Raw genomic sequence first — 25,812 nt, forward strand, 5'->3', positions numbered from 1 at the left:
GATCAACAGAAAGATCTAGCTATTCTCTCTCTCTCTCTCTCTCTCTCAAAGTTTGGTGTATTCCTAATAGGTTCACATTTTTTTCCAGCTTTATTGACATAGAATTGACATATGACATTGTCTAAGTCTAAGCATACAACCTGTTGATTTGATACACTTGTATACTGATCACAACCGTAGCATTAGCTAACACCGGCATCACAACACATAATTAAAATTTCTTTTTTGTGTGCTGAAAACATTTAAGATTTCTCTTAGAGATCCGGAGATTTTTGACTCTTCTTCTCGGGTTCTGAAATGGTAAACAGACCCATCGTCTCCGGTGAGTACCATTATAATTGGTTTCCCCCACCTCCCAAAGCCACCTCTACCAAAAGACACTATTAAGACAGGTGGTGGCAGATAACCTCAGGCGAGACAAGAGCCCGACCTTAAGAAAGATATAGGCAGCACTAGATGAAAGACACAGGGACACAGTTCACTGGTTTATTCTCAGACTTGAGATGCCAAATATGCCCTATGGCCCCGGAGGGGTGGGGATCATGCTAGAATCTCTCTCATCATATCCCAGCCTTCCCTAAAGGAGGAAGCAGATTAAATATACAACAGAGGGGATTTTCCCTTTTAATACAGACCCAGGTATAAATAGGGCAGCACCATTAGGATCCTGACTCACCCCCACCATCTTGACTCCCCTACCACCTGGCATGGCAAGGTGAGTTCAGGGAGATATGGGTGGGGGCAGTACTCAGAGCTGGGCTGAGGCAGTGGAAGGAGCACCCAGCTCAGTCCAGGGAAGCCCCACTCTTCCCTCTGGAGCCTGACTTCAGTTCCTTCACTGTGAACCCACCTGAAAATAGGAATGAGCGAAGGGGTCCCAGCCTGGGATCAGGAGACATCCAGTGCTTAACTATTGGAAAGGGGAGCACCACCAGGTGTTGGGGGCACTGACCGAGGAGTGGGGAGGCAGGCATGGGGGGCATTCATCAGCTCTGAGTTAGAAGTTCATTGCATGGGGCCTCGGGGGTGGGGAGATGAGGGCTGGGCAGGCAGGCAGAGCCAGACTACAGTATGTCAGCTGTGGTGCAGTGAAGGGAGGCTAGACTTGAGCCAGGGGAGTGCAGCCCCCGGCCCCCTGGAACGGAGAAGGAAGACTGCTTGACCGTGATGAGCAGACTCTCCCCTGGCTCCACAGTCACAGGACACGATAAATACGGTGGCTTCAAAGCCTCAGCACCAATAGTGCCCCGTCTGGGGCTCCCTCATTATCCCTCCCACCCCAAGACTCTCAGCTGCTAAAGCAGACAGGGCCCAGTTCAAACCCAAACTTCTGGTTCGTCTGGCCGAAGTCAGTAGCCGCCACATCCCACAGAGGCAGAAACCCCACTTGGGAAGAGCTGAACTCCAAGAGGGTCTTCGTCTGTCCCTTGCGGAGCTGGGAAGACAGAACGGTGAGTTAGCAGGAGGGCAGCCAAAGCCTCTCCCCACTCTGGCCGGCCCCTGCCCTTCCCCTTACCCGGCAGCCATCGTAGGGGACAGCGATGGTGGCTGCTGTCGTCTGGTTGAAGGACACCTCTTCCCCGTTGGCCCCGAGGAAGCGGAGGGAGCGGCCGTAGTCGCCTGCAGCTTCGTCCAGCCAGGCGGCAGAGTTCTGGCAGGAGTAGGTGAAGCTCTGGTGGGCTGTGGCACTCAGCAACTTCAGGAAGGTCATCTGCACCACGTTCACCGGAGACCCGTCAGCGTCCACGTAGGAGAACTGGGGGTGGGACAAAGTAGGAGGTGAGGGTGCCCCCAGTCACCCCTACTCCTTCTGCAGAACCTCCCTCCCAGGCTCTCCATCCCCTGGCAGACCCACGACCTCTGCCATGTCCCCTTCTTTGGGGGTGGACTTTCCCGCCATCCAGCCCCCCATGGTTCCCCTGTGAGCCCCCGGGTGCACGTGGCTACTGAGCACTTGAAATGTGGCCAATCAGATGGAAACTTTCAACCATGTTACTTAACTGTTTAATTAAAAATTTGTATTTATGCTTTTACTTTAATTCATAACTAATAACTGAGCCTCAATCCAGGTATCAGAGAACTTAGGTGTGGAACAACTCAAGTATGCGAATCTACTTTTTCAAAGGCAGATTTTATGAAATCTAACTATGGATCCAGAACCTCCAATGAAATTTAGTGCCCAAATTACGATGTGCTATAAACGTAAAATATGGGTCAGACTCTGCAGAACTCGTAGGGGAGAAATTTTAAATGCCTCAGTAACCTTTATATTGATATGACACTATTTTAGATGCACTGGGTCAAATAAAATATATTATTAACATATCATGGGCCTGAGATAGCCTGCTGGGTAATACGTCCCTTCTGGCCTCCTTCTCATCTCTGTATCATTTCCATGTGCCCCTACCGATGTTTTCTGGAATCACCTCCCAGATAAAGTACTAGCAACGGAGTCTGTGTGGAAGGGTCTGTTTCGGGGGGAACCCAAACCAAGATACCCCCACGCTATATTATAGCTTTGTTTCTTGGGTTCCTGTCTGCCTGCTTCCTTGGTTATGCTCCCAGTAGAGTATCAACTTCATGAAGTCAGGAACTGTGTTTATTATTTGCTGCTACGTTCCCAGTGCTTGGCAGATACACGTATGTCATGTAAACAGTTCCCAAGCTGAACCCCAAATCCCCCCACCCATCAAACCTGTTCTTCTCATCTACATATCTCAGAATGTCACAAGACACCAGCCCACCAACCTTCTCCTCCCTCCCTTCCATTTCATCAGTGACTAGGTCCTACTGGCCTCTCTCTTAGATTTTCCAAGCCATGCCCTCCTCCCCACCCCCACAGCACCAGCTCCAGCCTGGACCACCTCTTCACTCCCTTGGGCCAACATGCCAGTCACCGCCCCCTCCCCACCTGCCCCGGAAGCATTTTTCTAACTGAGAGGTTAGATTTGGGTCCTTCCCTCACTGAAACACATTCCATGGCTCCCTGCTGCTCACAGGTCTTTCTGGGGAGGTGGGCCTAGCCCTCACCTACCTCCCCAGCCTCCTTTCTTACCACATTCCCCTTCACACTTTCTAGAGCAGGGCGAGTGGCTCTTTCTTTCAATCCCCCAGATCCTCTTTTAACTCTGGACCTTTGTGTATGCTGTTCCCTCTGCCTGGAACACTTTTCCTTGTCCTCCCTAACTTGCTAACCCAGCTCATTCTTTAGGCTTCAGTTGATCTGTGACTGCTACCAGGACACCTCTGGGACTTGCGGCACTGCCTCTGGATTTCCACCATACCCTGGGCTTCCCCTATTCACATCTGACGCTCCACACACCCCTCCCCCGCCCCCAATCTGCTACCCCTACCAAGCCTGCAATCACCATGAAGGCAGAGGTGAGTCTGCCCTGTTCCTCTCATCCCTCAGAGCCCCTCCTCCAACTCCCCATGCCAGTTCCCACCAGTTTTCATACCATCCCCCACCTCGGTCTCCAGCCGCTCACCTTCTTCCCTCGACGGAATGTGCTGTACCAGTCTCCCGGCTTTTCCTTGGACCAGGAGGCCATTTTCACCTGGGGACGGGAGGGGGTAGTCAGTGTAGATGGCCTGGGTGCCGGCCATGTCTTCCTGTATTTACCTCCCAGCAATGAAAGTTGCAGACTGTATACCCCGGACCCTTGAGCTGTTGTTCTCTGGTCATGGGAGTTGGCTTGGCCGGTGCACAGGGCAAACCATGGGGTTGGGAGTCCCCGCCCTCTGAGGCAGCTCTCCACCAATGACAAGAATGGATGGATAAATGCTCAGCTCCCTCTCCCTCCCCCACGTGCCTGTTCCACACCATCTCCCAGAAGTCTCCCAGTGGAACTGAGCCTTCCGTGCCCAATGGTGACATTTTAACCCTCATCGGCTGCCTCCCCCAGTCCCCTCTCACTTCCCCCCTCCTCTCCTGGTGCCTCCTGCGATCTCCTCCCAAATAAATGACTCGCCCTCAAGTCTTTGTCTCAGGGTCTGTGTCTGAGGAACCCAAACCTGGATCAGTCTTCACACCCCTCCCCAACACCTCTGGGCAGGAGGAAGCTGAGCTGGCGGGAGAGGCTCAGATGCCAGCAACTGTTTAGAGATCAAATCCTACGTGACCTCGAGGTCTGAGCTTGTCTGTATTCCCATCCACTAGTGTGTAAGGGTGCGGGAGAGGCGGAGGGTTGAGCTCCCACTAAACCAGGGCTCTGGCCAGTCAAAAATAATCATAAATAAGAGGGACATCACCATGCATTTTTGCAGGTTCTGTGCTGGCTACATACTTTACCAGCAGCAGAGGCATTAGCACAGCACCGCCCATCGTCAGTGTCTAATCAGTGTTCCTGATACACTGCATCAGCACTCAACTGTACAACCAGTCCATACCTTCCTGAGCTCCGTTTTGCAGATGAAAAAAACCCTGTTCCCCCCAGTTTATATCCCAACCCGGGGTTCTAGAGTTGCTGCTGCCTGCCCACTGCCCTCTGCTGCTGAGCCTGATGGAGAAGCCCAGTGTTCCTGGGGGCCCAGGTGGTCTCCCCTCCCAGCCCACAGCCTGGAGGGCAATGAGTCCACAGGCCCCTCAGATAGCGGATCAGGAGGCAGTGCCTACAGGAGGTTAAGGGCTGGGACTCTAGAGCCAGCCTGCCTTGGGTAATCCTCGGGTAACTTCTCTGTGCCTTAGTTTCCCTCTCTGGGGGATGATGGCAGAACTGGGCCTCAGTGTTGATGCAGCTAAGTGCTCAGAACAGCCTGGCACACATAAAGCACTATTTAAAGATCTGCCACCATTATTGTTTCCTTCCCTAGATTTTCTCGTAGAAGGTGAGCTCCCTAAAAGCAGAGTTTTGTTTTGTTTGATTCTCGGCTGTGGTCCCAGACCTTCAGACCTTCAGACCTTCACAGGCCTTGGCATACAGCAGGTCCTCAACAAATGCCAGATGAAGTTAGGATAAGGTCCCAGACGAAGCCTGTGTGTGTGTTGGGCAGGGAGGGGAAGCAGGGGACAGCCTTTGGTGGAGGCGGGAGGACGGGCCGGTGATACGGCTTGGCTTCCGGTGTCCTCTTTCTCCCTGCGCCCCCTCCCCCCACCCCGCCCAGGCACTCACGGTCTCAAACTTCTTGTCGGGATAGAGGCAGGTCTCTCCTCCAGCCGTGAAATTGCAGAAAACCCTGAGCGCGTCCCGCGCACAGCCCTGGTTGGGGTCAATCCAGTATTCCCCTGCCGCAGAGCCAGGTGGGGTCAGTGAGTCGGGGGCGGGACCCGACGGCTTCCTGCCCACGGGGCCCAGGCAGGGGCGGGACCTCACCATCCGGCAGGTGCGGGTGGTTGCGGTGCAGCTCACTGCACACGAGGCCCGGGCGCTCAGCTGTGCCGGGAGGGCGCCGCATCTGCTCCAGTTCGAAGCTCAGCGACGTGAGCGAGGCCAGCACCTCCTCCAGGCCGCCCTCCGGGCCCTCCAGGCCCTCCAGGGGCACAGAGCGCCGCCGCCGCCGGCGCAGCCCGTGCAGCTCGGCCGGGGGACCCTGAGCGGGGTCGGGGACAGCAGAGGGGAGAGCAGAGATGCGGGAGGAAGAGACAGGAAGAGAGACAAGCAAAGATGAGAGAGACAAGGGAGGCAGAGACACACAGGGGTGGGGATAGATAGGAAAAGGGAGAGAGAGATCAAAAAGGGACGGGGGCCATCGAGAGGCAGAGACGGACAGGGACACATAGGAGGGAGAGAAAGAAAGACCCAGTGATGGGGAAAGGCCGAAGCAGTAACACCGTGGAGGGATCCGCAAGGTGAGGTAAAGAAAGCAGAGGGAGAGAAAGAAACAGAGACAAAATTGTGCAGCAAGTATTTGAAATAGAGACAGAGGCCAGGAGAGATGGAAGGGACGGAGGGAGAGATGGTGGGGGGGACAGAGTCAAGCAAGACAAGACCCAGTCAGAGCCCCCATGGGTGTTCCCCTAAACCCTCCAGCAGAGCAGGCATCCTCCCTCAGCTTTCAAGACACCTCCCTCCCCACCTGGGTGCCCTGAGCACCTGCTGTGTGCCCCACCCAGTTCTGGGCACTTGGGGACCCAGTGGGACAGACACTCCCAACATACTCCCTGGGGAACCTACCGGAGGGCCAGGGGGGCCAGGGGGGCCAGTGTCGCCACGGGGACCAAAGGATCCCTGTAGAGAGAAGTCACTTGGGAGTGAACTCTGTCTATGGAGACCCCTTCCTGCCAACACACACACACACACACACACACTCACTCACTCACTCACTCACACAGCACTGGGGGAGGGAACTGCAATTTTTTAGCCCCAACTATAAAACACTCATTTCCTTTCCATATTTTAACATCTCCGAAATCAAAACCTAACATCTTTGGCAAGTCATAGTTTCCTTGTCAGAACTGTTTTTTCTTCACAGTAGTTTCTAAAATAATGGTGCATCTCACAATCGGTGGCATTTTAGATTTGATAAAATACAACGGTAGGTGTTGAGTAAATAGTCGAATGCATGATTGAATGAGTAAATGAATGAATGCAAAGGGATTGAGGGTGTGGTGACGTTGAAAGGGGTGGGAAGCCGGGATGTGGGAGCCTGAGGGAACAGTGCATACTCACCGGGGAACCTTTTGAGCCCTTCTGTCCCAGAGGACCCTGTGAGGTAGAGACAGGGAGGGCTGGAGTCCCAGCTGCCCCACCACGGTGACCCCACCCCACAAACCCCTCTTACTCACCGCCACACCTGGGGACCCAGGGGGGCCCAGAGAGCCGATGGGACCGGGGGGGACCCTGAAGAAAGGACACCAAGGTCATCACTGATGGGGTTCACCCCTGTGATCCAGGCACATCCCCCAGACAAGCCTCCAGTCCCCTCAAAAAACAGGCCACAGACACAGCCTCCAACCCGCAAATCCCTAGATGGAGACACCACCCCCCCGCCATTTTCCCCAGACACAACTCTCATCATTCTAGACCAGGCTTCCCAAGCCCCAACCCCCACAGTCTCCAAATAAGTCCCAATTCTGCCCCCCCCCACCCCTTCCTATGAACACATTCTTTCCACTTGGGGTAGAACACACACTCACGGGTTCTCCCTTGGGGCCGGGGGGGGCCCTGCACGCCTGGCAACCCCTGATCCCCTTTCTCACCAGCTTCCCCAGGGGGGCCGATGAGGCCAATTAATCCAATGTGACCCTGGAGGACAAGAGAGGCACACACAGGGAAAGAAATATGGTGGGGGGATTGCTGGAGGATTTTTCTTCTAGAGCCTTGGGGTAATGAGGTTGGGAGCAGAGGAGACCCCAAATTCTCAGCCCTCTGGCCAGGGAGGGAGGTAAATGTGGAGGAGACAGAGGTAACTGGGGGAGAATAATGGAAGGAGGTATCCTTACTTTTTCCCCCTTGGGGCCAGCATCTCCCTTCAATCCTGGAAGGCCAGAGGGCCCCTGGAAGGAGAGTGAGGCTCAGTTAGTCAGGCTCAAACACAAAATCTCAAGGTTCATGTGGGTGATTGGAGGGTAGTCAAATGGGAAATTACTCATGTTTCAAATGGGAATTACCAGGGATGTGGTCATGGGGATGGTCAGGAGAGAGGGGTGATGACAAGGGATAATGAAGGGCTGGCTGGAGGAGGTCCAGTATGAATGGTCCGTGGTCAGGATCGCTGTGGGTGGTCAGTGTTGACTATCAACATAGATGGTCAGTTTGGCTTGTCATGATGGTCACTGTGGTCGGTATAAACCACCAAGATAGAGGGTCGGTATTGACCATCAGGATAAGACCATCAAGATAGATGGTTAGTACAGGTGGTCAGATGGACTGTCAGTGAGGGGTGAGCCCACAGCACCAGGTGGCCACTGGATGCCCAGTGTGGTTCTCCATGCCGAGACACCAGGGACAAAGAGGTCTCTTACCAGGGGTCCAGGAGGGCCCATCAGTCCAGGAGGTCCCAGGAGGCCTGGTTCACCCTAGGATGAAGCAGAACGTGGGGATGCTGCACTCGGCCAGACCCAGTGTAGATGCCCCCACCGCCCTCCAGGGTCAGCCACCTCAGGCTGTGATTAGAAAGCATAAGGTGGGTCACACACAGAGGGTCTGATCCCACCCTACTCACCACAGGGCCGGGGATCCCCCGAAGACCCTCAGGCCCCACACGTCCAGGGGGCCCTCGAGCCCCCACTGGGCCCGTCATCCCTGGGGGCCCGTCGGGACCTGGCTCCCCCTGAAACAGACCAGGGCAAGGGAAGGGCAGAAAGTGTCAGACAGCACCTTCCTCCTGGCCTCCCAGCCAAGAACCATCAGGGAGGGGGAAGGAATTGGGGCACCCATTCTGATGGCCCATCTGTTGGCCGAGGATCAACACAGGGACCCTCCCTGGGCAGGGGGGGTACTCACCTTGGCCCCTTTCTCCCCTTCTTTGCCTTCTGGACCCATGCGGCCTGAAGGACCCTGAGGAGGGAAAGAGTGTAGGAGGGATGCTTTGGGGGTGAGGGGGCCTGTGGAGGTGGGCGGGGGCCTGTGGGGGCCTGTGGGGGTGAGTGGATCAAAGCTGGAGCCAGGTCAGCCAGGAGGCAGGTCTCACTTACCCTTTTGCCGGGGGGCCCAGGGGGGCCAGGCTCCCCAGAAGCTCCAGGCGGACCCTATGGATATGTAACAGTACGAGGGTAGTATTAGCTCACGTTAGCTCACGTCGGTTGAGCAGGGCTATGTGTCAGGATGCCTGTGATCCCAGGACGGCCTTCCCCAGACATCCCCACAGCACCAGCCGTCTCCCACCTCCTCCATTGAGCTGCTCACCGTCGTGGTGAAGGCCCAGAGCGGCAAAGCAGGTGCTGTATGGGAGCCCTGGGTACCTCATCAGCCTACTCCTCCGGCCCCCCAGTCTACCCACTCACCAGCCCCAACCCCCCTCTGCCAGCATGACATGCTCTGCTCCCCCACTCACCGGTCCCCCAACATCACCAGGGTCTCCCTTCTCTCCTGGGGAGCCGTCTATACCCTGTGGGGGATGGGAGGGGTCATGGAGGCAATATGAGTTTGGGGTGAAGCTTGGGGACACGTAAAGCTTATGTGCTCCCCTGACCTTGCCCAAGTCTGTGGAGGGAGGCGAGATGGGGGCAGAATTAGGAATATATTGTGGGGGTGGGGGGCTCACACACACCGAAACTCCTGGGTCTCCGGGGGGGCCTAGATCTCCTGGGAGCCCAGTGGGGCCCTGGAAGACAGAATGACGAATAATCACATTTCTGAATTACCGAGCATTTGTCTGACAGGTGAACAGTGCCCAGGCACAGCTTGGGCTGCTGAGGACACATAGTGAACACAACACAAAATCCCTGCCCTGGGAGAGAGAGCTTTCTACAGTCTAACGCGTGTAGGCGGTGACCTAGGGGCATCACATGCATCACCTCACTTCATCCATCAGGTGTCTCCCAGCCCACGACTCAACAGAACTGACCCTCAGAAAAGGGGTGAGATGCAAACTGAGGTCCCACAGACTCCGGAGCTCCTCACTGCCCTGCCAGCCACCCCAAGCTCCACTGCCGTGGCCGGGGGAGGGGGGGCGGTCTCAGCCTCCACCCTGGTGCTAAATCCCACATCAGCCCCAGCTCCGTTGCCAATATTTCCAGATCGGTTCTGTGTGGGAGCAACTTCCACCCCATCCCGTGACATACAAGCGTGCCTTTGGTCATTGTCAGCCACGTTCTGGGTGGCTCGGGGGCCAGCAGGTTGGAGGAGGGAAGCCCTGCTCTAGAAGTCGGGGAGCAGGGTCAAGGCCCCTCCCCATCTCTGCCTCCTCTTCTCCGAGGACTCACCACGTTCCCTTTGACTCCATCCTCTCCAGGGGGGCCTTTCTTGCCTGGGGGTCCAGCAGCCCCAGATGGACCTGAGTCCCCCTTTTCACCAATTTCTCCCTTGGGCCCCTTTGTAGAAATAGAGGTCGGAGGTCAGAATAGCCTAGACAAGAGTCCAGGGTCAGGGGTCAAGGGTCAGCATCCCTGGACTCAAGAATCTGGGTAGTCTGGGACTTCCTGGGGCCAGGGGTCAGAGTAGCCTAGACTGTCCAAGAGTCAGAGGTCACAGGATCTAGGACTTATAGGAGTCAGGGGCAAGGATGGCCCAGGTGCTCAGAGATCATGACCAAGTTAGGTCTAGCCCACATGCCACATCGGAGTGAATTAGAAAAGGGGATCCCTCTGGGAAGTTCATCCCCAACTCAGGGTGTACGGCTTGGATCCGAGCCCCCACCCCCTCTCTCAGCCCCACACCCTTGTGCAGTGTACAACCTGAAGAACTCTGTGTAGCAGCCCTATCTGAGACCTTCCAGGGCTCTGTCATCAAGACAACTGGGGCTACCCATAGGTCCTGGGTCAATGGGTGACTCTGGTCTGCCCAGGGGTCAAGGTGCCCCAAGATGCCCAGGGGTCAGAGGTTCCCTGAGATGGGTGCAGGGGCACAGGACACAGTCACTCACAGGGATGCCTGGGGTTCCTGGGGGTCCTGGGTCTCCAGCCTCCCCTGGCTCACCCTGTAGGAGGTGAAGTTGAGGGTAAGGAGAGGTCTGCTTATGAAAGACAGGAAGGAGCTCCCCAGAACAGCCACCCCCAAGCAAGACTGGCTGTGCCTTCCCAACCCTAGGCAGTCCCCTGCCCCCTTTCTCTCACCTTCTCGCCCACAGCGCCCGGCTGACCAACTCCCCCAGGCAGCCCTGGAGGGCCCTGGAGAGACAGCAAGGGGTAGAAGTGGGACTGCAGGATCCCAACAGCCCCTTCTTGGGAAATGGATGCCCCCACCTCTCAGGCATCCTGCCCACCCCCCACAGAGGGTCCTCACCTCCGATCCACTGGGGCCATGGGGACCCCTAGGGCCTGGAGCTCCATGGGGACCCTGTGAGACAGTCAGAATAGCATCCAGTGACCTCATGACCCCTCAAAGGCACCACTAACCACAAACACCACCCTTAATGCTGGTTCCCAGCATCATCTTAAAATGACAATGTGCCCTGTGACACCACCACCTCCAAATCAGTCTAACGGTCACCACCACCCTGCTATCCTCTTGCCCTCCCACCTTCCCCAGGTTTTCCATACCATGGACCCTACATCTCCGACCTCCCCTTTCTCTCCAGGAGGGCCCGGGAGTCCCTGTGGAACAAAGAAGCAAGATTGGAGCACAGACTGTGGGGAAAGAGGCCACGCCCCCAAACTCAGACACACACCTGCAGGCCAGGGGGGCCAATCACCCCAACGAAGCCTCTCACTCCATCATCTCCTTTCTGCCCAAAGAGGCCTGGTGGTCCCCTGCGTCCCTGAGCCCCATCTGCTCCCTGGGAGAAGGACAGAAACAGGGCACAGTGAGGGTGTGGGTCAAGGGTTGGAGACAGGGTCAAAGTCAGGTTAATGGTGGCAGTCAGGTTTGGGATTAGGTTTGGAAAGGGTCAGGGTTGGGCTTGGAGGTGGGGGTACAGGTTAAGGGTCAGAGTTTGGGAATTAAGCCAAGAGTTGAGTCAAAGTTTTCAGATGGGCAGCGAGTGGTGAGATGGGCATTGGGTGGTGGGTTGAGGTCAAGGTCATGAGCAGTGTTCAGACGAGGTTGAGGTGAAATTTAGGGTCGGGTTTGACATTGGGGCCAAAGTCAGATTCAAAGTTTGGGTCCAGGTTTGGGGTCAGCACTGGAGGGTGGGTCAAAGTTGGGCTTCAGGGTAGGACTGGGTCAAGGCTCAGATTTGAAGGTAAAGTTTAAGCTGGGATTGAGGTTCAGGTCATAAGTGGGGTTGAGACTGGAACTGCGATGGCCTTCAGGGTTCAGGTTGAGGTTGGGATTGAGCCAGACTCTGGGATGAGTTCCTGTTGGGTGTCATCACAGAGGGGTAGGGGTGGGGTTGAGTTTGGGTCTGGGTCATGGTGGAGGACACTGTCCCTTCCCATCTGGGGTCCAGGCAATGGCCACAAAACCAAGAGCACTCACCGGGGAGCCTGGGTGTCCCACAGGACCCCGTACCCCTGTTGGTCCAGGCGGGCCCTGGGGGAGGGAACACAGCCAAAAACACCTCAAATTCAAGATTGGGAGTGCGCTCAAGATGACATTCACTGCCTCCCACTGCCCCCACCAGGAAGCAAGAGCTGCTTCCCCCACAGTCCTGTCGTCCTAGCCACCAACAAGTGGGATCAGATATAGACATCGTCCAATGCTTGGATCACTAGGACTTTTCCCCAGAAGTCCCTCCAGGGACTGAGCTGGCTCACAGATGAGATGCTGTGGCTGAAGGTCCTAGAGGGAAGCTGGGGAGGTGATGCCCCAGGGCCATGCAGAGTCACAGACAGAAAGATGACCACCAAGGAAAGGGAGAGGAGAGGGTAGCCATCTCAGCACCCTTCCCATTCTCCTGAGGTCCCAGCTATCCCCCTCATCCTTCACATCCCTCTGCCTTCCCCCAGGCCCACCTCCCTCACTGGCCCCCACACTCACCGCATCCCCTTTATCGCCTTTGCTCCCTTTGTTGCCAGGGGCACCCACTTCCCCCTGCAGAGGAAACAGGTGAGGGAGGACCAACATGGCCTCTCCCTACCCTGAGCCCCCTAGCCCCTCCTCCATGAGCTCTTGTGTCCGTGAACTCACCTTGTCCCCATCCTCGCCAGAAGGCCCAACAGCTCCCGGCGGTCCAGGAAGCCCCAGGGGCCCTGGGATCCCATCTTTGCCCGTGGGGCCAGGGGAGCCACGTTCGCCCTGATGGGGGAGTGGAAGAGGGGATGGTCAGGGGCCAGGGCAGAGGTGAAGGTCCGGGGATGTGGGGGGTGCTGGGTCCTGAGGATGCTTGAGGACTGTAGCAGGCAGGCACTTACCGGGGACCCCTTCTCGCCTGCAGGGCCAACAGGGCCTTGGCCTCCACTTTGGCCAGGAAGCCCCATGCCTCCTGCCGGGCCCACAGGACCCCGCTCCCCAGGAGGGCCCTGGAAACAGGGGTGAGAAGTGTGGGAAAAATAGCAAAAGTTCTCATGGTTAGAGGGGGTTTCAAGCCACCAGGCACTGAGGTAGGTAGTTAACCAGCGCCATATCCATCTGTTCCCTTCCGCACAGTGGCCAGAGGGACACCTGAGTCAGGGTACACATGTCCCTCTGCCCACAGCCCTCCACGGCTCCCACCTTACTCAGGGAAAATGCGAAGTCCTCCTGGTAGCCCACAAGGCTCTGCACGAGTTGCCTCATCACCTCCTGCCCTCTCCGCCTCCCAGTCACCCCTCCTCACTTCTTTCCAGTCACACAGGCCTCTTGAGCATTTCCTCCAACGTGCTAGCACACCCCAACCACAGGGCCTTTGCACATGCTATTCCCTCTGCCTGGAACACCCTTCCCCTGTATATCCGCATGGCTCCTCCTTCACCTCCTTCAGGTCTCAGATCAAATGTCACCTTCTCAGGGGGCCTTCCTTGACCAACCCATTTCAACTGCTCTCTCCCTACTCCCCCTTCTCCGTGTCATTCATCACCAACTAGAACAGACGCTCCAGGAGAAGGGAGGTTTTTATATGTTGATGTCTGGCATGCAGGTAAGTATGTGTCAGACGGATCATCTCACTGAGATTTACAGTCTGTGGGGCGGCGCTGTGTTACAGATGAGAAAACTGAGGTCACGAGGGTGACCCAGGCCTGTTTGACACCCAAAATGGTGGACTAAATCATAGCGATGCCCAGCTTCCCAGATGCCCCAGGCCCCCCACACACACACACACTGCCCCCCACCCAGCAGATGGGGTTACACTTACATTGGCTCCAACAGGGCCCAGGGGGCCTTTGTCACCCTTTAAACCAATAGGTCCCTGAGGGAGAGATGATTCAGTCAAGAGACCCCCCCAAGGGTGTGCCCAGGTCCTGTCTTCACTCTGGGGGCTCACAGTTCCCACCTTCCTCCTGGGCACTGAAGGTCAGGGGTCTCTCTCCTTTAGGTCCCTCCCGCTATGATTCCTTCACTGCACCCGGGATGCCATCACCATGGCCCTCCCCCCGAGCCCCCCTTTCCTTCTCTGCTTCACAGGCCAGCCAGGCACATTTAGGAGGGGTTCCAAAGAATACTCACGGGGTCCCCAGGGGCTCCTTGGGGGCCGGGGAAGCCCCTGGGTCCAGGCGGCCCTTCCTTCCCAAGGGGCCCGGGTGGCCCCAGGTCTCCCTACGGGAGTGCAGGGGGAAGGTCAGCCTCCAGAGAGGTGCGGAGGTGCTTCCCCCTCTGTGAATCTGGGCCCCTCCCCCACGGAGCTGATTCTGAGCCTTGGGGTGGCATGGGGCCAACCTCTGGGGCCACTCAGCCAGATTTCTTAGGGGGGCAGGATCTCACCTTGACACCCTCTCTGCCTTCCAGGCCCGGAAGACCTTGTTCGCCCGGAGGTCCAGGAGGGCCTGGGGGGCCCCTCTCGCCCAGAGGTCCCGCTTCTCCTGTCTTTCCCTGGAGAGGAAGGAAGCTTCTCTTGAATGGAGGCCGCCCGGGGTTGGGGGCGGTGGGGGGGTGGGGGAGGGGAAGGTCTGTCTGAGATGCACCTCCCCCCCAAAATATCTGCAAAACTGGAAAGACCTGTGGGCTCCCTTCTGACCTGAGGACCCACGACACCAGCTGGTCCAGGTGGGCCTGTCTGACCTTGGAAGCCCTGGGGAGAAAAATGTAAAGGGGTGTCACATGGGAGAGAGAACCAGAGAGCCTCAGGGGGTGAGGGGTCAGAAGTCAAGGGGCCACTCACCAGTTCTCCTCTCTGTCCAGGGTGCCCGGGACGCCCGTCCTTCCCCTGGGGACCCTGGGGAGCAGGGTGAGAGGGAGATGAGACGGCACTAAGGAGTCTCCCCACTCCCTGGCTTCCCTCCGGGCCGCCCCCACCCAGGGTGCACGCACTTACAGGGGGACCCTTTGGCCCGGGGAATCCAGGAGGGCCCTGCAGACCTGGGAGGCCCTGAAATGGAACCAGAAGCCACGGTCTCATCCCTCCTGCCCCCCGAGCCCCACATACCGAGCACGTGGAGTGCTTTCTGCACACCGGGCAGGGAGCCAAACACGCACCCGCAGTCATTCATTCCAATCGTCACCGCAGCCCTTTGTGGTTATTCCCATTTTATAGAGGGGGAAACTGAGGCCCAGAGAGGTGGAGTGACTCGCCCAAGGTCACGCAGCAGCTGAGTGGCAGAGCTAGGGCTTGAGCTCACAGCTCCAGACTTCAGAGGCTGCGTTCCTTCCACTGCACCCTAACTACCTCCTGGGTTCGTCTCCCATCCCGAAACACACACACACACACACACACACACACACACACACACACACACTCACCTTTTCCCCAGGGATCCCAGAGGCCCCGTCCTGGCCCACATCACCCTAGGACAGAGTGGATGGGATTCAGGCTGCAGGACAAACTCACAGGGAGGGCTGGGGGACCCCGGGCCGGGGGGCCTTCACGAGGGCCCGATCACCCACCCAGCCCATACCTTGGGGCCCGGTTGCCCGGTGGGACCCGGTTGCCCCCTCTCTCCACGGGAGCCCTGAGTAGCAAAGAAGCCAAGATGAGAAGTGAGAGGGTGTGGGAATCTAGGAGACAAGCCCGACTCGCCTGGGCCGCCTCCCGTGGTGACCCCTCCTTGCCCCACCAGGGACACGGACATAACCCAGACCCCAGACGCTCTGCCCTGCCCGCTCACGATTCCCCACCCCCCACCCCCCGCCTCTCCTCTTGCAGCCCCTCCTCGCAGCCCTGTCCCCCAAGGCCCAGCAGGATGGGGGAGCATTCACTCTTCTTACTGGTGGCCCCCGCTCTCCTTCCAGGCCCGGCTGCCCCGCTTTGCCCTGGAGAACAAATCAGGTGACGGGGAAGCAGAAGACAGTTATGGCACAAAGACGTGAAACACACACAACCGGGCACAGACCCAGAATGGTACCTGCTGTACATTTCTTCACAAGCCTCTCACTCACACACACACACACACACACACACACACACACACACACACACCTACACACATTTATGTCCACGGCCACGCACGTGCATGCAGGCTTATGTCCTTGTTTACCGCAGGCCCGCGGGTTGTAACACCCAGACCCCATCTGATCTACACCGAGAGGCACCTGTACACGCAGACTCATGCGCAGTAACGCGAGGTGGGGTCACCTACCTGTGCCCCGCACCGCAGATGGGAATATGCGTGCAGACAAGTGCTTCCAGGCTTAGCTACAGGGGCCTACCCGCTGCCGTGCAGAGCTGCACGTGTTCCCCCAGACAAGCCCTACCCCTCCCCCGGCCCCCGGACTCACCCGCTTCCCTTTTTCTCCTAAGGGTCCCAGCGGCCCGGGAAAGCCAGTAGATCCCTGAGTTGAGAGAAACAGAGAGAAAAGATGGGGGGTGGTGGTTGTGGAGTGGGTGATCAGCAAAGTTGACCCTTCACCCTTCAGCCACTCCGTCCTTTCCAGAAGTTTCTTTGGTCCTTCCAGGCCCATCCTCCTCCCAGGCAGCCCTCTGCCCTCCTCTTTCCCCTCGCTCACCCCTTGCTCCCTCCACTTCAGCCACACTGGCCTCCTCCATGCTACTCAGGCACACCAGTACACTCCTGCCTCAGGGCCTTTGCACTGGCTGCTTCCTTCGTCTAAAATGCTGGTCTCTCAGGTCCCCACACAGGCAGGTATTCCTATCGTCTGGATCTCATTTACATGTCAGTTCCTTAGAGAAGGCTTCTGCCACCATCCTGACCACCACGTCCTCCAAGTCACCCTCTGTCACCTTGTCCTAGTTTGTTTTCCCATAATATTTATATTGAAATGACCTTGTTCACTTGCTTACTCATCCGTTGTCTGTTTGCTCTGCTCTGACATGGTGCTCTGATCTCCTGATCTTAATCCCCTCAACCTGGTACACAGACAGGGCTTACTGGATATTGGTTAACTGACTGACCCCAGTCCATGCTGTCCTGCCCATTTGGAGGCATCCTCCCCCGTCCCCACAGAGGAACACATCACAGGCTCTGCTATCCCCTCCCGCTCCTCACCATGTTTTGAATCCCAGACCCCCCACTGGATTAGCTATGTGGCCCTGGACAAATGGCCTACCCTCTCTGAGCATCAGTTTCCTCATTTGTAACCTGGGGACACCAATGATACCTCCCTCACAAGTTTTTGGTGAGGATTAAAAAAAAATTTTTTTTAACGTTTATTCATTTTTTGAGACACAGAGAGAGATAGAGCATGAGCGGGAGAGGGGCAGAGAGAGAGGGAGACACAGAATCCGAAGCAGGCTCCAGGCTCCGATCTGACAGCACAGAGCCCGACGTGGGACATGAACTCACGGACCATGAGATCATGACCTGAGCCGAAGTCGGGCGCTTAACTGACTAAACCACCCAGGTGTCCCTGGTGAGGATTAAACAGAATAATGAATAGGAAGCATTTTACACTGTGTGTGGCACATAGTAAGTGCTTATGAAATGTCAGCTGTCATCATTCATGCTGATTATCACTGTCTGCTATGGACTGAATGTTTGTGTCCCCTCAAAATTCATACGATGAAGCCCTATGTTGAAGAATGGTCATTTGGAGGGGCGCCTGGTGGTTCAGTCGGTTAAGCATCTGACTGGCTCAGGTCATGATCTCACGGTTCGTGAGTCTGAGCCCCATCTCGGGCTCTGCGCTGACAGTGTGGAGCCTGCCTGGGATTCTCTCTCTCTCTCCCTCTGCCCCTCTGCCCCACCTTCTCTCTTTAAAATAAATAAAATGAGAAAAAAAAAAAAACTTTAAAAAGAAAAGGAGTCTAGGTCTCTCTGTCTCTCTCTCCCTCCCTTCTTCCCTCTCCTTGTCTCTCTTTCTCTCCCAGTGCCATGCCAAACCTTTGGTCTCAGACTTCTAGCATCCAAAACTGTGAGAAATGAATTTCTGTTGTTTCAGCCCCCCCCCCCCCCCGATCTAAAGTATTTTTGTTACAGCACTAAGACCCTGACACTGGCTAAGGCACCTCAACTCAACCAACACACCATGCCTTCTGCCGTGTAGCACATGATGCCCAAAACACACAGACTGGTCGTGGCTAGGAGGCTTTGCTCTAACTCCCATGAACTTCTGCTCCAGCAGATTGAGTTCTATTCTAAGTTACGGTGCCTTGAGTTTCCTCCCAAATCGGTTTATGTCAGTTGCCCTTGCTCTCGGAGTCATGTGACTCAGTGAACGTTTTTACAACAACGGATGGAATGAAGAATGGAAAAAAAAAAAAAAGACATCTATTGAACCTAAGTCAAATGGAAAAGACTCGCCATAGAGAGGGAAGTCACTGAAAAAAAAAGTCACTGTCAAATTAGGCACGCATAAGATGACTGCCAGATGGAAATGACAAACTGTGGCACTCTGGAAGGATTCTGCACTCAGCTCTCTTCCCAAGTGTCTAAGTTTCTGCTTCATTTTATATAAACCCACACTATAAATCATCAGTGATGTAATGAGGGTGTGGTTTAGGCAGAAATACACGTCTAATCAGCAGCCTCATCCATCAAAACATTGGCAAAACAAATGTACATTTTATATAAGTGCATTTTAACATGTTATAATTCAAGATATGTCAAATATATATTTTTTAAAGTTTATTTATTTTGAAAGAGAGAGAGAGAGAGAGAGCAGGAGCAGGGGAGGGGAAGGAGGAAAGAGAGAGAGAGAGAGGGACAGACAGAATCCCAAGCAGGCTCCACACTGTCAGCACAGAGCCCGATGTGGGGCTCGATCTCACAAACTATGAGGTCATGACCTGAGCCAATATCAAGAGTCAGACGCTTCACCGACTGAGCCATTTAGGAGGCCATTTCTGTTTTGTGTGTGTGTGTGTTGTTTTTTTAGTTTATTTATCTTGAGAGAGAGAGAGTGTGTGCGTGAACATGAGTGGGGGAGGGGCAGAGAGGGAGGAGAGAGAGGTCAGATGTGTATTTTTTGTGATTCTCCTCCTTACTGACTTTGAACCAACCTCAATCACACCAAATAAGAAGTATCCTATAGTTTGATTACCAAAATTATCAATGTTACTATAATCAAGTTGATAAGACAAATACAGGATCTCCATTTTGCAACAAGCAAGTGGGTTCAAGAGACTTGACCAAGGTCACTTAGCAGGTAAGGGGTCGGTATCTGAACCCAAGTCTGATGCGAAAGCTCACATCTTCGCCGTCTCTCAGTGACCCGTGGGGTGGATGGCTCAGTCCCCCAGACCACAGCCTGGCCCTCCAGATGCTGATTAGTCTCTGAGTCCTGCCCTTGCCCACCCCTAACCCCTTAGCTTCTTACCTTAGGGCCCGGACGTCCTGGGTAACCTGGGAGACCTGGCACCCCCAGCTTGCCCTGCAGAAAAATTATGGGACAAAGGTCAGGAGTTGAACCCTGAAGATCAGGAAAGAAAGGGCAGGATGGCTGGGACAGGGGGGCGGGGACAACAGCGTAGAATTCAGGGAAACATGAGTTCAAGTCTTGGCTCCTGCCTGCTACAGGCATGTCTTTGGGCAACTCATTCCATTCAATTCTGTTGCAAACCTCAGTTTCTTTGTCTGCAAAATGGGGGTAAAAATGCCCGTCGCCTGCGGTGGGGATAAAAATCAGATAATGTAGTCTGTGCAATTTCTCTATCATGCTGAGTGAAGGAATCAGAGACGGTAAGCGAGGTAGCAGTCTCCTGAGGCTGGAGACAAAACAGCCAAGGGCAGAAGGCGAAGGGCCAGGGAACACCCTCGCTGCAGGATGGGAAGCTGGAGGGTAGACTGGAGAGGGTGACCACGGTCCATTCACCTTCTCCCCAGCTGAGCCTGGGGGCCCCTCCTCGCCGGCCAGCCCCTCCTGCCCCTTCAGCCCTTCAGGACCATCTTCTCCCCGAGGACCGGGGGGCCCGGGGGGTCCCTGCAATAGAAAGGCGGTATCAGGCCCTGTGTCACTCCGGCCGCCTCCAGCTCCCTGTCTTAGCCCCAGCACCCCCACCCCCACCAATGTCTTCCCCAAGCTCCCCAGAACCACTAGATCCCTCATCTGGAAATCATCTTACCCGATCTCCTTTAAGCCCCCCATCGCCCTTGAAGCCTGGGAAGCCATCCTCTCCCTGGGGGAGAGAGAGTGTTAGAGGTCAGAGGACAGAGGTCAGGGTTTCAGGGAAGGGACACAACCAGAGTCCCGTTATTAGGGCTCCCCTCAACCAGGAATCCCCTTCCTTCTCACCTTCTCTCCTTTCTCCCCCTGGAGGCCACGGTTGCCAGAGGTACCCTGAAAAACAAGAGACCTCCAGTCCCTCTCCTGCTTCAGAAGGGCCTTCCAACTCAGTTCCCTGTCCCAAAACAGTCAGGACAGTCCCAAAAGGATATTGGACACGAGTGGAAGGGGGCAGCCTCAGAGGAAATGACCCTTCTCCAAAGCCTTGCTAGTGTGGTGTGCAAGAGGCTGCCTCTCCACCCCTCTTCCCAATGGCAGCCTCCCAAGGTCATCTGTGTGGGGGTGTGCAGGGAAGGCCAAATTTCCGAGTAATTGATTCCAATCTCCCGGGGACACAGTGTCCACAGTTCCTTCTGGCAGGAGAATGAGGATGAACATTCCAGGCTCCAGTCTCATTCTAAAGGCAAAGGAATGTTCCCCATTGTGCTGGCTACAATGCGACTCTGTGCCTGGCAACAAAGCCAGTCTGTGCTTAGCTACACCAAGGCTGCTCAGTTCAAGCCCAGGTGCCCAAACCCCGGGCTTGGGTTGCAGTGAAAACTGCACTTGGCTACAATGTGACTGAGCTCAGAGACTATAAAGAAATTGCACTTGGATACAGCCTAACTGTGTTTTGACAATAGCATGACTGTCTCCAGCCACAGAAAGACACATGTAACTGAGCTCAGAGACTGTAATGAAATTGCACTTGGATACAACATAACTGTGTTTTGACGATAGCATGACCGTCTCCAGCCGCAGAGACACAAGGTTTAACTGAGCTCAAAGACGACAATGAAGTTGTACTTAAATACAGTATAAGTATTTTGACCCTCGCCTGCCTCCGGGCAATTCATTTGACTACAGTGTGACCAAGCTTGGCTACCGTGATTCTCTGACCCTGGCTACAACGAAACTAGACTCAGCTACAACACGGCCTTCAACTCGCTCTCTATAATTATGGCTGGTTACAACATAACTCTGACTTTGGCCACCCATAGGACTCTGTGGCCAGCTGCAATAGAACCACCTCCTTGGCTCGGAGATAACTGAGCTTACCTCCAGTGCAAAAATGTGACAAGTTGCCTCTTGACTACCACCAAACTCTGTTCTCGGACCACAGGTACCATACTTGGCTACAACGTGACTGGACTCATACAAATGTGAAGTCCAACGTCCCTGCCCTCGGGCAACAGTACGGCTCTTGGCTTATCCCAGCATTTCTGTGCTTGAAGATCATATGGGCCTGGGCTTGAGGTAAGACATAAACTGTCTGCTTCACTACAGAGTGCTGACCTGGACTGAGCTTAGGCCCTTCATGGGCCTAACTATTCTCAATTACAAGGTGACAACTACATGACGGTACCTCCCTTTGGCTGTTCACCTCCAGGTAACACACACATTTCTACATATTGCCACTCAGATGGAAACCCCACTCCCACCACACCTGTCCTGCAGATCGATACCTCTCGGCACATGTGCACAGGTTTACCATGAAGCTGGTTCCCTGGAGCTCATGCCAATGAATCACCCCTTCTTATGCGCCCCAAGCACCACCTACCTTCACACCCCGAGGTCCAGGATAGCCCGGGGGTCCTGCTGACCCTGGTGGACCCTGGGATGGAGATAAGATCAGTGCCGTCCTGTCCTTCCCCCTCCATGTTACCAGTGCCCTCATTCCTCTCCTCATGAGCCCCTGACTCCTGGCCCTGCCCTACCAACCCTCATCCCCAACCCGGCCTCTCTCCAGGCCACTCACCTGGGCCCCTTTCTCTCCTGTGGGGCCCTCATGGCCTGGGTGACCCTGGGGGAAGAAGTTATCAGGGACCTGGATTTGCCATCCAAATTCCCAAGCCTCCCCCTTCTCCTTCCTCCTTCTGCCAGCACCCACTTCTCACCGGAGGGCCATCAGATCCTTGAATGCCTGGAATACCTGGGTTTCCAGGGGGGCCCTGAAAGAAGATGAACAGTAGGGAAAGACACAGAGTCTCAGTCTGGCATCCCACCAAGAACAGCCCTGCTCAGACATGCAGCGACATCAAGGTCACAGAACAAGCACACCCCACAGGCTACGAAACCTCTCCCGAGCTCTGCCCAGTCTTACTGAGTGACCCTGGGCCAGCCCCTTTCCCTCTCTGAGCCTCAGAAATCCTTCACTCCTGGGAGAGTGGAGACAAAGGAGGTAAAAACAGGGTGAGGAACACACTGGGCTGGGGGACTCCCCAGCTATATCCCTTTCTTTAGAAGTGTCTCCACCTTCATCTGAGAGAGGTGGGCCTAGGCAGGCATGAGGTGACCCCTGTGTTCTACGAATAGTTGATAGGTCCAGAGGCAGGCACTGGGTCCAACTAAACCAATCATTTTCTTCTGAGAATTTGAGGTAAGCGACGTCTCACTTCATAGAAACTATGATCAGGTGGGTTTAGGTAAAGAAACTATAAGGCCATGCGGAGCTGGGGGCTGAAATGGTGATAAATCGTGCAGAAACGGGACTGGCCGGGGGTGAACAAAGACACGTGCAGGAAAAAGCCTGTCTGCCGAGGGAGAGAGAACACATGTGCCGGGGAATAAAGATGACACCACAGGACCCCAGAGAAAGGCCTTCCTGGCCCATGGATCTCGCTAATATTTTTGATGACGGTGGCTTCTGTGGGTTCCCCTAAATCCTGACAATATCCGTTTCTCCCAATCAACTCTTTCCCGTCAGTAATTTTTTTTTTTTTTTAAACTCTCAGCTTGCTGAAGGATTGTTGCAATTCACCATTATCCAGGGCTAACCACAGGGCCCTGGTGGGAAGCTTTTCCTGCAGAATTGAAGGAAGAAGACAGGAGAAGGTGGTGGTAGGTGGGGTTGTCACTCACCTTCTCCCCAGGAGTGCCAATGGGCCCCTGGGGGCCAGGGAGTCCCTGGGGACATAAAGAAAGAAAGAAAAAAGGAAGGTGAAGGAAGACATGAGAAATGAGCAATGAGCTGGGGAGTGGGGAGGCTGGGAGGGGTCTATGACCATGGCCGACTACTGTCACCCCCCGGTTATTGAAATCGATAGCTCAAACCTGGGATCCAGGATTTCCCTGCTGTCCTGGAGGGCCTGGTTCTCCCGGAGGACCCTGGGGAGAAAGTGGGGGTGCTGTGACGCTGGAAGGGACCCCAGCGTGGAAGTGCCAGTGAAGTTGACAAGGGGGCCAGGGGAGTGCACAGGGATATGGACAGATGGCCACGGGGTCGGCGCATCAGAAAGCACTAAGGGTCAGAAGGCGGGACACGTACCACATTTCCCTTGGCTCCCGGAGCACCATCAATCCCAAGTACACCCTGGGGGAGGAGAGGGTGTGAGACCCGGGCAGATACCACACAGGAGCCTGAGTCTGAGACACCGAGAGGTACAGGTGGGAAGATGAGCAGGCAGCGAAATCAGGTAACAGAAATGGGCACGCAGAGGAGACAGAGGTGAGAGGAAGACAAGCAGGGAGGTGGACAGATAGCGACAGTCTCACCGGGCGTCCCAGGGGACCAGGGGAGCCTCTAGGGCCGATCAGTCCTCGGGGGCCCTGCAAGGAGGTAGGAGCATTATTCCAGCACCCCTGCTCTGAGGCCCCATGAGTCCTGGCTCCCTCCCCTGGGCCAGGCAAAGGGGCCTGAGGGCCCTGGTACTCACCGGTTCCCCAGCCTGGCCTGTGGGCCCCGGAGGTCCCTCTGCTCCCTGTGGGAAAGCATTCATCACTCGGTGAGGGGGGCGGGGAGTATAACCCTCAGAAAACCACCTTCCCTCATCTGGGCACCTCTTCCAGGGGATCCCAGAGCCAGAGTGTAAGGCAGTAACCAACAGACTGAGCACACGTGATTCAGTTCGGGCCCCTGACCCCAAACCTGAGTCCCACCTACCAACTCTGGTGCTAGCTCCCAGCCCTCAGTCTATCTTTTTGAGCCCCACTGAGGATCCTGGCCCTCCAGCACAGACCCTCACCTCTCATCCCGGCCCCTGAAGACTCCATTCCTCTCTGACTCTCACTCTAAACCATTCCCTCTCTTCCCCAAACTTACCTTCTCACCATCCTCTCCTGGGGGGCCAGGTTGCCCCACATGGCCAAAGTCACCCTGGAGTTAGGAGGGGGGGGGACGTTCAGAGTGGAGATGTGAGGGTAGAGACCAGCCTCCCAGGGAAGGACATGCGGCACAGGAATGAGAGCTCGGACATGGGGATGGGGATTCTGACCCTGGGGGTGGGGAGGGCATCCTGAATACTGGGAGGTTTGACATGCGGGAGGGGCCTCACACACTCACCCTTTGGCCCTTCTCACCAGGCAGCCCTGGCAGGCCGTCAAAGCCCCGATCACCCTGCACAAAGAGACACCGCCTGAACCCCGAATCCTCGACCCACCCGTCCCTCCAAGTCCCGAACCTGACCTTATCACCTACCTTAGGTCCTGTGTCCCCTGGGAGGCCCCGGGCCCCATCTGCTCCAGAGCGGCCCTGTCAGGGAGGTGACAACATCAAGACACCCACTGCTGTCTGTTGAGCTCCTCCCTCATGAAGAATCCTGGGGGATTCTCTGTGTACCAGTTTAACCTCCCAAACACATCTCAAACCCGTCCACTGTTCTTTATCTCCAGGCCCTTTCCCCGAGCGCACATCACCAGGATCACAAAAATTAAAATCTCCGGTCTCCATTAATTGTCCCAGTTCTTCATTCCCCGCTGCATTTAAAAATTGTCTGGAATTATCCTGCTCATCATCTCCCTCAGTAGACCAGTCTTTTCTTTTGCGCATGCTGTTCCTTCTACTGGAATGCCCTTCCTCTCCTGTTTACTTGGTTATACCTCAGACCTCAGTTCAAGCATCAGTCTCTCTAGAAAGTCCTCCTTGGCTCTGTGACCTGACCAGATCCCTTTGTGACACACTCAGTGGAGCTGTCATTCTCCTTCCTCGGTGCCCTTATCCCACCAATGACACCAGCAGACCCTGTGGGCACGGAGCCAAGACTCCTGCTGGGTGTTGAGGGATAGACGAGGGATGGCCTAAAGACTTACGAGTCACTCACCATCTTTCCCTCCCGGCCAGGGGGCCCAAGAGGTCCCTGAAGGCCTCGGGGACCCTAGGAGAGAAAAGGAGGAAGAAAAAGGAGAACAAGAAGGAGAAAGGACTTATTTTTAATCAATCTCTAGGAAGGGCAGCAATTGCAAAGGTATTCTCAGCCCCTTTGTCATTGTCCTCAAACAGCACTTTATCCTGTGGCTCCGGGAGAAGACCCTTCCCCTCCAATCCTGGCCCCATCCCCACCAGTCTCACCTGTGGCCCCATTTCTCCCATCTCTCCTTTCTGACCAGGATACCCAGGCAGACCCTTGGAGGAAAGAGATGGGGTAATGGAATTAGAGGGAGGTTGCCCGTCTCCACTGATGTGTCCCCCTCCTCTGTACAGTCTCCTTACTCACCACAGGGCCTGGGCGCCCAGTGAGCCCCACCGGGCCAGGAGGACCTTTCATAGACAGCTGGAAAGATGGGGGAAACAGATCCTCAGGTCTCCCACAAAACCCCAACACCCTCCAAAAGAGCATCTTCAGGAGACAAACATCCACCTGCCCCCCGACTAGCCTCCATTATCCCCATCTCTGTCACTCCCTCAATGTCCTCCCATTACCCCCCATTGGTCCCCTGATTATCT

General features: G+C 55.5%; 1 protein-coding gene across 1 annotated transcript; it reads right to left on the reverse strand.

Annotated features, from left to right (window-relative positions):
* Nucleotides 1-472: 472 nt before the first annotated feature.
* On the reverse strand, nt 473-25,775 carry LOC125918460 (collagen alpha-3(V) chain-like). The gene is made up of 54 exons (XM_049624455.1): nt 25,583-25,775; nt 25,438-25,491; nt 25,190-25,243; nt 24,568-24,621; nt 24,433-24,486; nt 24,193-24,246; nt 23,807-23,851; nt 23,646-23,699; nt 23,419-23,463; nt 23,205-23,258; nt 23,013-23,057; nt 22,049-22,102; nt 21,910-21,954; nt 21,712-21,765; nt 20,181-20,225; nt 20,011-20,064; nt 19,761-19,868; nt 19,266-19,319; nt 16,269-16,322; nt 15,759-15,803; nt 15,449-15,502; nt 15,294-15,338; nt 14,869-14,922; nt 14,716-14,769; nt 14,572-14,625; nt 14,319-14,426; nt 14,064-14,153; nt 13,753-13,806; nt 12,833-12,940; nt 12,609-12,716; nt 12,459-12,512; nt 11,958-12,011; nt 11,209-11,316; nt 11,081-11,134; nt 10,824-10,877; nt 10,655-10,708; nt 10,465-10,518; nt 9,806-9,913; nt 9,151-9,204; nt 8,935-8,988; nt 8,576-8,629; nt 8,385-8,438; nt 8,104-8,211; nt 7,904-7,957; nt 7,382-7,435; nt 7,072-7,184; nt 6,725-6,779; nt 6,609-6,644; nt 6,114-6,167; nt 5,313-5,529; nt 5,112-5,224; nt 3,489-3,557; nt 1,517-1,756; nt 473-1,435 (listed from the first exon to the last, which is right to left on the reverse strand). Exons 1-54 carry the CDS (start codon nt 25,703-25,705, stop codon nt 1,289-1,291), a joined length of 3,894 nt encoding a protein of 1,297 aa, XP_049480412.1. The 5' UTR covers nt 25,706-25,775; the 3' UTR covers nt 473-1,288.
* Between the last annotated feature and the right edge of the window lie 37 nt (nt 25,776-25,812).

The sequence above is a fragment of the Panthera uncia genome, unplaced genomic scaffold, assembly GCF_023721935.1.
Source record: "Panthera uncia isolate 11264 unplaced genomic scaffold, Puncia_PCG_1.0 HiC_scaffold_829, whole genome shotgun sequence".
Taxonomy (NCBI): Eukaryota; Metazoa; Chordata; class Mammalia; order Carnivora; family Felidae; genus Panthera; species Panthera uncia.